The following is a 15,039-nucleotide window of genomic DNA, read 5'->3' as shown; positions in this document are numbered from 1 at the left end:
AGAAAGAGGCTATTCGGTCCATCAAATCTGCACCAACTCACCAACAGAGTATCTTACCCAAGCCAAGTACTCCACCCCTCCATTCCATAAGCCTACCTATTTACCTTATCCACCTAATCAACACATCCTGGGACACCAAGGGGCAATTTAGCATGGCCAATCCACCTAACCCGTACATCCTTGGACCGTGGGAGGAAACCGGAGCATCTGGAAGAAACCCAGGCAGACATGGGGGAGAACGTGCAAACTCCACGCAGTCAACCGAGGTCGGAATTGAACCCGGGTTCCTGGTGCTGCGAGGCAGCAGTTCTCACCACTGTGGCCACCCTGATGCAGATAATGTGGAGAGACTGGTGATCTCCGTAAAGCTGAGAAGATTAAAGGGAGGTTTCACAAAAGTGTTCAAATTCACGAGGCGCTTTAATAAAGCACATAGGAGAGTAATTATTTCCTCTGCCAAGTGGGTCAGTAACCAGGGGCCACAGCTTGAAGACAGTTGGTAATGGAACTAAAGGGAGAATGTTCTGCACACACAGGCTTGTTAAAGATTTAGACTACACATGCTAAAAGGAAGCAGATTCCACTGGAAGTTCCAAAAGGCAATTGGACAAGTACTTAAAGTGGGTTAATTTGAAGTGTTTTTCAGGAAACTCAGGGAGATGGAGTTTCTCAGCATTTATCAGAGATACTTATAGCTTCATGTTCAGTTTCTGCACAAAAATAGGCCTTGTTTAAAACAAGAATGATTTACGCGAAGTAAAGGTTTATTTAAAACATTTTTCAGGCTTGTCGGATGACATGGGGATGGATTGCACTATCTTCACTGCCAGAACATTCTCGGTATTGGATTTAAAAAGAATTGTGGAGCAAAACACAAGGCTTGAGTCACTGAATTTACCTCCAATAAAATTAACGGCGTGTCAGAAAAAATAATCTGTTCATATTTGGTCTCAGGATTTTAAACGTTAATAATTAAAATCTCCATCTTCATTTTCAATTCCTCCATGGTCTCACCGCTCCCTAACTTTGTAACTTCCTCCAGACCTACAGTCCTGAGATCTCTGCACTCCGCCGATTCTGGCTGTGCTCAACTATTCCCAATTTTAACCACACTATCACTAGCAGCATAAAGGGTTAGTGTGTCACGTGTAAATAATCACATCATCAGCAGTGTAATATCACACAAGAGTCTGAAAGATGATTCTGTTCAAAGGTTTGTCCTTGACTCACCTGATGAAGGGGCAGCTCTCCGAAAGCTTGTGCTACCAAATAAACCTGTTGGACTTTAACCTGGTGTTTGTGAAACCTCTTGCTGTGCCAACCCTAGCCCAACGCCGCATCTTGTCCTTATACATAGTTATAAAAATGTTCAATAAAAAGATTACACCAAGCCTTATTTCCATCTCTATCAATCCGAACTGAAGACCCACAGCGACGTGAACCCTAAGCTCTGGAATACCCTCCCTCCCTCTCTCTCCTCCCTCAAGACACTGTCAAACCTCCCGCCTGGACAAAACCTCTTGCTGGCCCCTTTCTTAGTTGTCAAATATTGGGCCTGAACCCCCGTGGAGTGGCACCTTGTGATCTTTAGAATCCTGTCTCACCAGACCTTACACCCCACACCAGGCTGGGCCCCTGTAGTGTAGGGGATGGAGGGAGTCAGCCGAGCACTGCAGAAACAGAGGCTAAGCCCCCCCTGGCCCCTCCCCCCACTGCCCACAGCCAACCCCACCCTTCATAGAGCAGCAGCTCTGTAAATCAGGTGGGTTTAAATACCCAGCAAGTAGGAAGGAAGTGGGGTGGGAGTTTGGGGATAGCCCCTGTGAGAGTTCAGGGGAGTCTGGCGGGAGCTTGGTGAGGGTCTGTACAACAACTATCCAGTTGTGGGGTGGTACAGTGGCACAGTGGTTAGCAGTGCTGCCTCACAGCGCCAGGGACCCAGGTTCAATTCTGGCCTCGGGTCACTGTCTGTGTGGAGTTTGCATGTTCTCGCCGTGTCTGCGTGGGTTTCCTCCAGGTGCTCCGGCTTCCTCCCACACTCCAAAGATGTACGGGTTAGATGGACTGGCCATGCTGAATTGACCCTAGTTAGGGGGACCAGCAGGGTAAATGGGTTACGGGAATAGGGCCTGGGTGGGATTATGGTCAGCAAGACTCAATGGGCTGAATGGTCTCCTTCTGTACTGTAGGGATTCTATCCAGGAGCTAGAGTTTTTAATCCTTCCAACATTTTCTGGGTAACTGTTGGTGGAAGATGGTTCCCAGGGCTGGGCAATCGCCCACCAGATGTTCGCACTTCCTGAGCAACTTACATGGAAACGTCTGGGGGTGGGTTTGCCAGCACATCTCTGGCATACATCCCACCCCATCCCCTTCCCGAAGTTTTGGACCCATTGTTTCATAAGCACTTATGGGAAGCACTTTGGACTACGCTTAAGATGCTATATAAACACAGTTGTGCAAGTTCGCAGCTGTAAAGAGAGCAGAGAATAAGATTAAGTTACATAGAGACTAGAAGCAGGAGGAGGCCATTTGGCCCTTCGAGCCTGCTCCACCATTCATTTTGACGATGGCTGGTCATATTCAATATCCTGATCCCATCTTTCCCCCCACCCCACCACCCCCCCCACCCCCCCATCCCACCGTATCCTTTGATCATAACAAAAACAGAAAATGCTGGAAAATCTCAGCAGGTCCGACAGCATCGGAGTGGAGAGAACAGAACCAACGTTTCGAGTCTGGATGACCTTTCGTCAGAGCTGTTTCAGATTCCAGCACCCGCCACATTTTGCTTTTATCCCTCGATCATAAAGCTTCCTCCTAAAGTTGAGCAGCCCAGGGATACACGAGAGTCTTTGAGGGATTCCATGGTTAACCCGCCTGGGCCTTGGGGATGAAGCTTGGCCTTTTAGCCCGTGCGCTACTCCCAGGGGGCAGGGGAGGGACCTCCCTCCGCCACATTGAGTTGTGTCTGTTGGAATCGATCAGAACCTTCTCAAGTTGCACCAGCCAGAGTTTGTTTCTTGTTCTACTCTGGTTGATAACATGTGGCTTTGTGTGTGTGTGTGTGTGTGTGTATGTGTGAAAGCAGAGTTAACTCCGAACATCTGGGAGTACTTGTCAACACCAGCCACACTTTACCCGGAGCTGGTGTTTGCTGGACGTTGAACAACAGCACCCCCCAGTGACTGAACCAGGAATTTATAACACGGTTCAGAAACTTCAAACTTTAATAATATGAAGCAGCGTAATCCAGCTCAAATCTCCAGGCCACAGCATAACTGAGACATCGTTCAGATTTACCAACAAACCACTTTTCCTTCCACTTTCAACACTTACAACACCTTCTGAATTATGTTTTAAATCATTTCCTGATCATGGAAAGTAATCCAAAGTTATTAAGAAGTCACAGACTTACACACCCCAGAATTTACATCGGCCACCAGAGAAGCCAAACAAACTGTAAGGGGTGAATGATACCTGCGGGACCGTTCAAAATGATATGTTTGAACAGTTTGCAATCACAGTTACCGATCCATTCGGCCCATCGATCCTGCACTGACAACAATCCCACCCACGTCCTGTCCCTGTAACCCCACATATTCACCCTGCTAACCACCATCCCCCCCTTACACAATGGAACAATTGAGCATGGCCAATCCACCTAACATCTTTGGACTGTGGGAGGAAACTGGAGCGTCCAGAGGCAACCCCACGCAGGCACGGGGAGAATGTACAAAATCCACACAGTGACCCGAGGCTGGAATCGAACCCGGCTCCCTGGCGCTGTGAGGCAGCAGTGCTAACCATTGCGCCAAACTTTCCCAGCAGCACACTAAAAGTTATATCTCATTACTCTGCAGGATCTTGCCATGTAAATTGAAAGTTTACTTATTAGTCAAAAGTAGGCTTACGTTAACCCTGCAATCAAGTTACTGTGAAAATCCCCTAGTCGCCAAATCCCGGCGCCTGTTCGGGTACACTGAGGGACAATTTTAGCATGGTCGATGCACCCTAACCAGCACATCTTTTGGACTGTGAGAGGAAACCAGAGCACCCGGAGTGTGGTGAGGCTGTACATGTGGGAGCTGGATGGAGATAGCACACCCTCACCTCTTGTAGGTCTGTTGTCCTCAGCAATGGAGGAAATAAAAACAGAAAATTCTGGAAACATTCAATTTGGACACCAACATCTGCAGTATTCTGTTTTCAGGTCAATACAAAAGAGCTGACTCTTGTTTCTAAAGCTGAGAAGTGTACCTACAGAAATCAGGTTAACTGTTCATTAATATTGGCACTTCTGTGTTAAGATGCAGAAACAGCCCCACCAATCAAACATCACATTAAGTGTATGCTTGAACTGGACCAGGTGCTGGGCAACACCACAGCTCAGTGACTATCACTGTTTGCTGTGCAGATACATGGATTTGGGCCAGTGTCTGTGGGAGTTTGCGCATTCTCCCCGTGCTTGCGTGGGTTTTCTCCAGGTGCTCCGGTTTCCTCCCACACCCCAAAGATGTGCTATTAGGCTGAGTAGTGTAATAAATTGTCCCTAAATTAGTTTTCCCTCAATGTGGAATGCCATAAGCATAGATAAGGGTCATGGGGGGACTTGTAATGTTAAAATGGCGGTGCGGGCTCGTTGGGCCGAAGGGCCTGTTTCCCGGGCTGTTTTGTTCTTTGTTCTTTTGTTCTTTGTATCACATCCTGAGACACAGAAGGTAATTCTAAAATCCTTACAGTGCAGAAGGAGGCCATTCAGTCCATCGAGTCTGCGCTGACAACAATCCCACCCAGGCCCTATCCCCGTAACCCCATGTATTTACCCTAGCTAGTCCCCCTGACACAGAGAGACAATTTAGCATGGCCAATCCACCTAATCTGCACTTCTTTGGCGTATGGGAGGAAACCGGAGCACCCAAAGGAAACACACACAGACGCGAGGAGAACATGCAGACTCCGCACAGACAGTGATCCAAGCCGGGAATCAAACCCGAGTCCCTGGCGCTGTGAGGCAGCGGTGCTAACCACCGTGCCACCGTGGTGTTTTTCTACACAAAGTGTTCCAGCTTGATCTTTTTTGGGAGATGGAAGATACCTTGGGAAGGTGAAACCTCAGCCGGAGGAACAGCTGAGGGGCCTTGTAGAAGTGTCTATGCTCAACAGCACGCTAGTGCCACCTGCTGCACATTTACTGCTTTGCACAAGGCAGCAGTGATGAACACTCCTTGGCCTCACCTCCCAAATGAGCGAGAACATGTCTATATATAGGCAAGGGTAAAGAAAGTCCCACCATGGCCCTGTCACAAAGGATGACTGATGCCTTCCCTTCAACCACCGCCCCCCCCACCCCCGCATTTGATTTTAACCTCCAGCACACAATACAGAAAAAGGTTTTGGTCATGTCAACTTTTAAAATAAACTCTTCCATAGGATGTTACTGACAAGGACAGTATTTGTTGCCTGTCTTTAATCTTTAGTGCAGGAGGAGGACATTCGGTCCATCAAGTATGAACTGACCGCATTCCCACCCAGGCCCTATCCCTATAACCCCATGTATTTATCCTACTTAGTCCCCCTAACACAAAGGGGCAACTTCAGCATGGCCAATCCACCTCACCCACACATCTTTGGAGGAAGGGAGGGAGGAAAGCAGAGCACCCAGAGGAAACCCATGCAGACACAGGGAGAATGTGCAAACTGGCTGGTGACCCAAGCCGGGAATCGAACCCAGCTCCATGGCTCTGTGAAGCAGCAGTGCTAACCACTGTGCCACCATGCTGCTCCCATCCTTGAATTGAATAGGTCGCTAGGCCATTTCAGAGCGTAGTTAAGAATCAACCACATTGCTGTGGGTGTGGAGTCACATGTAGGTCAGACCGGATAAACACGGCAGATTTTCTTCTCTGAAGGACATCAGAGAACCAGATGGGTTTTTAAATAGCAACTGGTAATAGTTTTGTTGTCACTATTTACTGAACCTGAGATTTGAACTCAGGTCGCCAAAGTATTAGCCTGGGTCTCTGGATTACTAGTCCAGTGACATTACCACTCCACAACCATCTCCTCCAATTTATATAGCACCTCTCGTGCTGAAAAACACCTCAAACTGCTTCGCAAACAAAACCTGACTCCGAGCTACATAAGGAGATATTTTCAATCACCTGTCCTAATTTGGTCAAAGTAGTAGAATCATAGAATCCCTACAGTGCAGGAGGCCATTCAGTCCATCAAGTCTGCACCGACCATAATCCCACCTCAGCTCTGCCCCCATAATCTCATGCATTTACCCTAACGATCCTCCTGACACTGAGGGGGCAATTGAGCCTTGCCAATCCACCTAATCCGCACATCTTTGGAGCGTGGGAGTAAACTGGAGCATCTGGAGGAAACACGCACAGACACTGGGAGAATATGCAGACTCCGCGCAGACGGCATCCCAAGCCAGGAATGGAACCCAGGTCCCTGGTGGTGCAAGACAGCAGTGCGAACCACTGTACCAGTAGGTTTTATGAATAGGACAGCAGCGGAGGTGGGGAGGGGGGCTTGGGACTCGAGCAGCTAAAGATATGGTCACTAATGGTGGAGCAATGAGGACGTGGAAGAGGGCTGAGGAATCTGAGGATTTAGGAATTTGAGGGCTGAAGGACGCTCCCTAGCTGGGAAGAGGTGAGGGCACAGAGAGATTGGAAAACAGGAATAAGAATTTTAAAATCGAGTTGTTGTTTCTGACTGGGTCTCAGCGTAGGTTAGTGAGCAGTCGGGGGGGGGGGGCGATCAGGGAACAAGATTTGCTACGAGTTAAGACAGAATTCTGGATGACCTCCGGTTTGGAGGGAGAATGTCAGGGACCAGTCTGGACGCTATTGAAATAGTTGAGAGATGACAACAGATGGATGAGGGTTTTAGCAGCTGAGCCGAGATAGCGGCAAAGTCCAGATGCTGCAGAGGTGGAAATAGGCGATCTTAGTGATGGGAGATCAGAAACTCATCCTGGGTCAAATATGATACCGAGGGTGTGAACAGAGTGTTTAGTGTCAGACAGTGATGGTTGTCTCAGGTGCAGAGTGGACTGCTCCAATAGTTTGGAGTGAAGACCAAAACTAAACACAAAATGATGAAACAAATACCTTCATTATTCTTTGTAAGAATGTGTTGCCAGTTTGAGTCTCTGACCCGAGGTATAATTTGAACAATTCCAAGTTAAGTCATTAACAAGCTTGCATATCCATTCAAAATCAGCTATTTCCTTTCCAAAAAGTAAAACATTCAAATCAAAAGGGCTGAATTTTGAGTGAGGTGTTAAGCTACATCCCTATTTACCATCCCAGGTAAACGTAAGAGTTCCTGTAACCTGAATTCAAGCTGCAAAGAAGAACAATACAGCACAGGAACAGGCCCTTTGGCCCCTCCAAGCCTGCTCCGATCACATTGTCCTATCTAGACCAACCACCTGTATCCCTCTATTCCCATTCTGTCTACGTGTCTATCCAGATAAGTCTTAAATGTGGCTAACGTATCTGCCTCAACAACCTGACTTGGCAGGGCATTCCAGGTCCCCACCACCCTCTGTGTAAAAAACTCACTCTGCACATCTCCAATGAACCTTCCCCCCTTACCTTGAACTTGTGCCCCCTTATAATTGTCATTTCTACCTTGGGAAAAAAGCTTCCAATTGTTCACCCTATTTATATCTCATAATTTTATAAATTTCTATCAGGGTAGCCCTCAGCCTGCATCTTTCCAGGGAGAACAATCCCAGTTTATTCAATCCCTCCTCATGGTAGGGGAGCAACTTCTTGCGCCCATAGTCTTGGCCAACATTTATCCCTCAGTTATCATAATCAGCGAAAACAGATCAACATATCGCTGCTAACCAGAGATAGCTGTGAACGAAGTGGTGTTTCCTGCATGACAAACAACTATACTTTAAAAAAAGATACATAATAAGGACAGCACGGTAGCACAATGATTAGCACTGCTGCTTTGCAGCTCCAGGGACCTGAGTTCAATTCCTGGCTTGGGTCACTGTCTGAGTGGAGTTTGTACATTCTCCTTGAATTGCGTGGGTTCTCTCCAGGTGCTCCAGTTTCCTCCCACAGTCCAAAGATGTGTGGGTTAGGTTGATTGGCTATGCTAAAATTGCCCTTAGTGCCCTGAGATGGGTAGGTTAACGGGATTAGTGGGTAAATATGTAGGGATATGGGGTGTACGGCCTGGGTGGAATTGTTGTCGCTGCAGACTTGATGGGCCGAATGGCCTCTTTCTGCACTGTAAGGTTTCTATTTCTAATAATTGGCTGTAAAACACTACAGAATGTCCTGAAAGTGTAACGTAAATGGAAGCCTTTTCTTTCTTCAGTTTTCACTCATAGGACAGCTTGGTGGAGGCTAACATCACTTTCTCTACGTCATCACCAGTTTTATCAGTTTACATTTATTTGTGTAACAATTAGGTTTACATTAACTGACCATCATGGAGGCTAGCATGGCTGCTTCACAGTGCCAGGGACCTGGGTTTGATTGCCGGCTTGGCTCACCGTCTATGCAAGTAATCACATTCTCCCCTATGCTGCATGGGTTTCCTCCGGGTGCTCCACTTTCCTCCCAAAGACGTGCTGGTTGGGTGCATTGGTCGTGCTAAATTCTCCCTCAGTGTACCCGAACAGGTGTTAAAGTGTGGCAAATAGTGGATTTTCACATTAACTTCATTATATTGAGAGTGTAAGCCTACTTATTACTAATAAATAAATTAAATAACACTGCAATTAAGTTACTGTGAAAATCCCCTTGTCGCTACACTCCAGCACCCGTTTGGGTACACTGAGGGAGAATTTAGCGTGGCCAATGCACCTAACCAGCATGTCTTTTGGGCTGTGGGAGAAAACCAGAGCATCTGGAGGATACGGGGAGAACATGCAGACTCCACACAGACAGTGATCCAAGCCAGGAATCGAACCTGGGTCCCTGGTGTTGAGATGCAGTGATGCGCCAACCTCTCTGTACCACCCCAAATAATCCTCACAAATTCACACTTATTCCCATCCCCTAAAGAACAATCTCTATATGCCAATAACATCCAGTGAGAGGCAAAGGCATTGAGAAGATCTGATACATGAAACTTGGCAGAGTTCAGTGGAAGCAGAAAGTACATGTGAATGTGTGCTTCAGTTTGTCATACCCATTTGTGTTGACATTTGTCAACTGGCAAAAGGCATGAATAAAAAAAAAGTACAGTAAATGGCATCACTCCTACAAAAGTGCCAGAGAGTTACTGGTTTAATAAACAGCGCTCAAAAAACCTCCAATGATCCTTTTTCTGTAATCAGCGATGACTCAGTGTGGCAAAATAAACAGAGCAGAGTGAAGGAACAGCTATCTGCAGTGAGGTTAATGTACCCCAAAATAGAAACGTTAGCTAGCCACGCATTGGCAGCAAATTAGACCAAAAGAAGGAAACCCAGAGCTTCTCTCACTCTGGGTACTGATAGGACCATTCAAGAATCTGTCTGACCTTGGGAAGAGGAAAACAAGCAAACAGACTTTGCACACCATTCCATATTCCAACATGGGGCATTGGGAAAGGTCATTTTAGTCTTCAAAAATGATGCTTAGATGCTGGAGGGATGGGGAGTAAGGTTTTTGTATTTGTTGATGTACTCACATTTTATTAAATAAAAAGTACTCTGTTTTGTAAAGCAACATAACACCCTTAAGATGTCAGAAGAGACCTCATGTGGTTTTGCAAAGTCCTGTCACCACAAACAAAAGTTGCAAAGCCACTGCTGTAGTTCTGAGGTCAGCTCATGTGGGCCAATAGGAGTTTATTGAATATGTTTTTTGCTCCAATCGTAAAATTTCAGCCACTTGTTCTTGAAGCAGCTCAGGCTATCCTCAGCTCCAACATGTCTGACAAGCTATTGCTCATTTCTTTTTCTCCCCCTACTACTACTACTACTTACATGGCGAAAAACCGCAGCATGCTACGGTGTAGAGGGACCTCGGGGTCCTTGTGCATGAGTCACAAAAACCCAGCCTGCAGGTGCAGCAGGTGGTCAGGAAGGCTAATGGGATGCTGGCCTTCATAGCGAGGGGGATTGAATATAAAAGTAGGGAGGTCTTGCAACTGTACAGGGCACTGGTGAGGCCGCAGCTGGAGTACTGTGTGCAGTTTTGGTCGCCGCATTTACGTAAGGATATTTTGGCCTTGGAGGGAGTGCAGAGGAGGTTCACTAGGCTGATACCGGAGTTGAGCTATGAGGAGAGGCTGAATAAACTAGGCTTGTACTCGTTAGAGTTTAGAAGAATGAGGGGAGATCTCATTGAGACGTATAAGATGATGAATGGGATGGATAGGATAGAGGTGGCGAGGCTCTTCCCACTCAAAGGACAGTAGGACTAGAGGGCACAGCCTCAAGGGGGGGACAGTTTAGAATGGAGTTGAGGAGGAAGTTCTTCACTCAAAGGGTGGTGAATCTCTGGAATTCTCTGCCCATTGAAGTGGTGGAGGCTGCCTCGCTAAATATATTTAAGACGCAGGTTGATAGGTTTTTGATAGGCAAGGGGATTAAGGGTGATGGGGAGAACATAAGAAATAGGAGCAGGAATAGGCCATCTAGCCCCTCGAGCCTGCCCCGCCATTCAATAAGATCATGGCTGATCTGTCGTGGCTCAGTTCCACATTCCCGCCCTCTCCCCATAACCCTTAATCCCCTCTCTTATCAAAAACCCATCAACCCGCGTCTTAAAAATATTTAGCGAGGTAGCCTCCACCACTTCAACGGGCAGAGAATTCCAGAGATTCACCACCCTTTGGGAGAAGTTCCTCCTCAACTCCGTTCTAAACCGCCCCCCCTTTATCTTGAGGCTGTGCCCCCTAGTCCTATTATCCTTTCTGAGCAGGAAGAGCCTCGCGAAGTGGAATGGCAGGGCAGGCTCGAAGGGCTAGATGGCCTACTCCTGCTCCTATTTCTTATGTTCTCCCTCTAATAAATGACTTGTATTGTACTACACACTATGTGTGTAGAAGTGACATCATGCTGAAGTTGGCAGATGATTCTTTGAATGCAGAGGTTGGTGGGGTGAAAAGTAGTTCTGGGAGTTGCCCGGGAGGTGGGTCTAACATGGTTGAGTCCTGTCAACCACATTGGATGGAAAAACCATGATTTACGAAGAAGGAATACATTGTAGTAGCGCCATTTTGGAAAATTTGGAACTCACATCATCTATACCTTTAAGACTTGATTATCTGTAAAGACTTGCATTCCAACCATTATCTTGTAGTTTGAGTTTGTGTCTTTATATGCCATTTGTGAACACAACTTCCACTGATGAAGGGGCAGTGCTCCAAAAGCTTGTGGCTTGTGTTACCAAATAAATTTGTTGGACTTTAATCTGGTGTTGTCAGATTTCTTACCAGAAATGGAGACAGAGGGGTAAAGGAAGGGGAGAGATGTACCAGAACTAAACCACATGAAGGTGATAGAGAGGTGGAAACTGAAGATGAAATTGATCAATTTTTCAAGTTCCAGACAACATCTTTATTCTGCCCATTTTGATGTAGAGGAAAAATGCACACAAAACTCCAGACATTATTTATGAACAATTTAATCAAAATGAATTGACCATTCATTTTAGATGCTAGAAAGCATACATCGCTTACAAATGGGTCATTTCCGAGGAAAACATGTTAAGCAAAAATCTATTATTAGTTTAACTGTTTAGGAGGCTTAGTCAAAATAATTATAACAAAATTATTATCTCATATGTAAAGCAAATGGTACAAGAGTGCAGAAGGTATTGCCGTGATGTATGACATGCGTATACACATACAAAAAAACAGGGTTGTTCTAAAGTGCATTGTGTCAACTGAATAATAGCAGCAGCTCAAAACACATGGGATGCCAGGGTTTATATGGGGCTTGATGATCAATGTTTTAATCGCTTTCTTAAAATTACATATGGAAGGCATTATCCTATTTTCTTTTCTTTAAAAAGACAACTAGAAAAAGAGTCTCAAATTGGACGCTGCAATATAAAAGTCAGATTTTCTAAATGCTGTTACAAAAACCACAGCCCAATCTACGAACACAAGTTCTTTCCATCAGTGATACTGACCATTTGTTTAACAAAAATCGCAAAACAAAAGATCATGATTAATCTACATAGGAAAGGTATAAATTTATATCCATATGTAAAAGGAGCACAATGCCCATTCTGAAAAAATACATAATCTGTCGGGCGTAATGAAAAGGCACCCAAATATCAAATATATACATAACAAGCCAACTAAGTACTACTATCCCAATTCATAAGTTTTACAGCATTGATGATAATAGTGTTCTTCCTAATTTTGCATAGCATCATTTTCCCTGGAGTTTTAACAATTGTCTAATATTGCTGGAAATCACTCCTTTGAAGGAAGTTTGAACATGGGTATTTGGCATTTATGGTTTTCTGCGCCTGAAAACAAAAGAGAGAAAAACTAAGATATCATTGAGTAAATCAATCAAGAGCAAAACAAACAGTGTTGCTATGGTTCAGGAAGAGGCAATCAAGGCCATCCGACTCTCTGGAGTAACTTGCTCAGTCCTGCTCCCCTGGCCTATCCCTGTAGCCCTGCACATTTATTTCTCCCAAACACACTTTTAAACTCATTAGTTATTTCCACTCCCCTCATCTGCATAGACAATATACAAATGAGGAGAAGTAGGCCTTTCAGCCCCTTTAGACTGCTCCACCATCCAATGAGATCACGGCAAATCCGACTGTAACCTCAACCCCACATTCCTTTCACTCCCCCGTTCAAGATCTATCTAGCTGTGCTGTAAGAATATTCAAAGGCTCTGCTTCCACTATCATTTGAGCAAGAGCATTCCAGAGACTCATGGCAAGTTCTAGATTCATTACCACATGCTGCATTCAAAAGTTCCTCTTCACTCTCTCCGTCCAACACCCTCTCTTCTTGCTCAAAACCATAAATCTATACCCTTTAGTCCTTGTACCACAATCTAATAGAAATAACCTTTTTTTCAAAAGGGTGGCATGGTGGCACATGGTTAGGATTGCTGCCTCAGTATCAGGGCCAGAATTCAATTCCAGCTTTGGGTGACTATGTGGAGTTTGCTTGGTGCACCGAATGGCCCCTGCTATATTGTAGGGAGTCTATATGTTCCATCTACCCTCCGTGGCTCTTTCCAGGCCTGGTTACTGGCACCATTGGCCAGCAATAAGCTAGCCCAGTTGGCAGAATTCACACTGCTGCCTGAGCAGGGTGCATGCTGTGTCCATCAGCGAAAGAAATGGAAGCTTCCACAGAGATTGTTCAGAGACATTGTGGGCGTGTCTCTTCAAAAGGAACTCTTCAAATTGCAGCTAATGAAAATATGACAAAAAACTTACTCTAATTTATAAATCAAAAAACAGTTTAATAAAGAAACATCATTTCTTCAAACTTTGGGCCTTGCCCTGGGCCACTCCAAGCTTACCACAACTCTACACAGTTCCTTATTGACAGTGAATCAGCTGACTATTACATCCCTCTGTAATTGGTTCCATGATTGACTGGTCAGCTGACCTTTACATCTTGTTCCCATTGGTCACATTATATCCAATACAAAGTTGTTACCAGTTACATTCTAACAGGCCATTGTGCAGGCGAATGAAGAACAAGAACTCCAGCCACTGGGGTAATTTGCTGACCGTCTCTAACTGGTGTTGCAACATACAATTTGGGACTGCTGTCAAGTTCTGAGACAATCTAAATAAAAATCACAGGAAATAAAACCTAAAGCAGATCAAAGGGCATACTTGGGTTGAGCATGATGCTGATATCCAGGTCCAAGGTTGCTTCCTGCCTTCATCTCTACAGCAACAGAACACTGAAAAACAGAGGGTAACAAGCTGAAAAAGCAGTGAAAGGGGTTGTGTATATTAGCATTGATAACAAGCCATTAACAATGGAGGAGAAAACAAAAATTAGGAAGTTTAAATCTTTAAAACACTAAAAATACAGGTCTTTACCCTCGTCTCTACATCTGTCCATTCAGATTCTGTAGTCTCCTCCTGTTGTGGGGCTGCTGATTGTGATGATCTACGTTTTCTGATAAATGGAGATTAAAAATATTAAGGTGAACACATTAGTTACATATTCTCCAAGATTAAGAGTCTATTACTGCCAGTGCAGAGAGTTGTAGACCCCAAGATACCACAGAGCTCAAGTTCCCACTAGAAATGTGCTACATTTTACAATCACAGTAGCATGTAATGTGAAATATCTACGAAACTAATTAGGTTAATTACCTCATGCACCAAGATAATCTAAATCTTTATACTGACTGACTGAAAGGGGAGGTACTGAAGACACTCTTTGGCAACGACTAATATACTTGATGCACCCAAAACCAAGTAGAATATTTTAATAAAAGTCAACAGAATAGACTGTTTTCAAAAGGGCAAAGAGTCGCCTGAAACCACAATTACCAATTTAGCCAATTACCAGTGGGAAAGATTTTCCAGAGGGCAGGTGAAGGCAGTCACATAGGTTTTGAAAGTGATTTCCTTTTCCAAAGAGCCATTGGAGTTCAACAGTACAAGAAGCCAATTTAATCTATAACCATATTAAATTATTCACCCAGTATCTCTGCTCTTCTAGTTAGTTTCTCCCTCAAAATCAACCACTATAACAAAAAAGTTTATAACAAAAAATTGAAAAACCAAAGGGGCCTTAATGTTTAAAATGCTAAATTTAACTCACTCCCTCCATTAAACCTGTGCTTGCAAATTCAAGCTCACCTCCCAAAACTCATTTTGAACTTGAAAATTAAATTCTGCTCCACAATAAATACCTTGTACCAGTGGGCGTCTCTTGTTTCAGTTTTTCAATGTCCGTGAACTGGACAGCTTGTCCACCACCCCGGGTCTTGAACACTTCTCCCTTGAAATGCAAAAAAAAATCAGAATACTAATCACCATCAACACAGCAAAACTTCAAATATTTAAAAAATAAATACCGCACACCTTACTATTTACAAGAAAATGG

At 44.8% G+C, this 15,039-nt stretch overlaps 1 protein-coding gene across 7 annotated transcripts in view; it reads right to left on the bottom strand.

The window, feature by feature from the left end:
* Positions 1-11,589: 11,589 nt before the first annotated feature.
* The window catches only part of kif23 (kinesin family member 23), a 43,078-nt gene continuing 39,628 nt past the window's right edge, over positions 11,590-15,039 (bottom strand). For all 7 annotated transcript variants that reach the window (XM_080214051.1, XM_080214053.1, XM_080214054.1 and 4 more), the window contains 4 exons: positions 14,846-14,934; positions 14,022-14,100; positions 13,809-13,879; positions 11,590-12,461 (listed from right to left, as the gene is read on the bottom strand). In XM_080214051.1, the coding sequence (XP_080070177.1) occupies positions 12,446-12,461; positions 13,809-13,879; positions 14,022-14,100; positions 14,846-14,934 (255 nt within the window). In that variant the 3' untranslated portion in view covers positions 11,590-12,445. The remainder of the gene's footprint in view (positions 12,462-13,808; positions 13,880-14,021; positions 14,101-14,845; positions 14,935-15,039) is intronic.

This window comes from Carcharhinus amblyrhynchos, chromosome 28, assembly GCF_965287045.1.
Source record: "Carcharhinus amblyrhynchos chromosome 28, sCarAmb.v2.hapA, whole genome shotgun sequence".
Lineage (NCBI taxonomy): Eukaryota > Metazoa > Chordata > Chondrichthyes > Carcharhiniformes > Carcharhinidae > Carcharhinus > Carcharhinus amblyrhynchos.
Note: the sequence above shows the minus strand (reverse complement) of the source record. Positions and strands in the feature narration are given on the sequence as shown.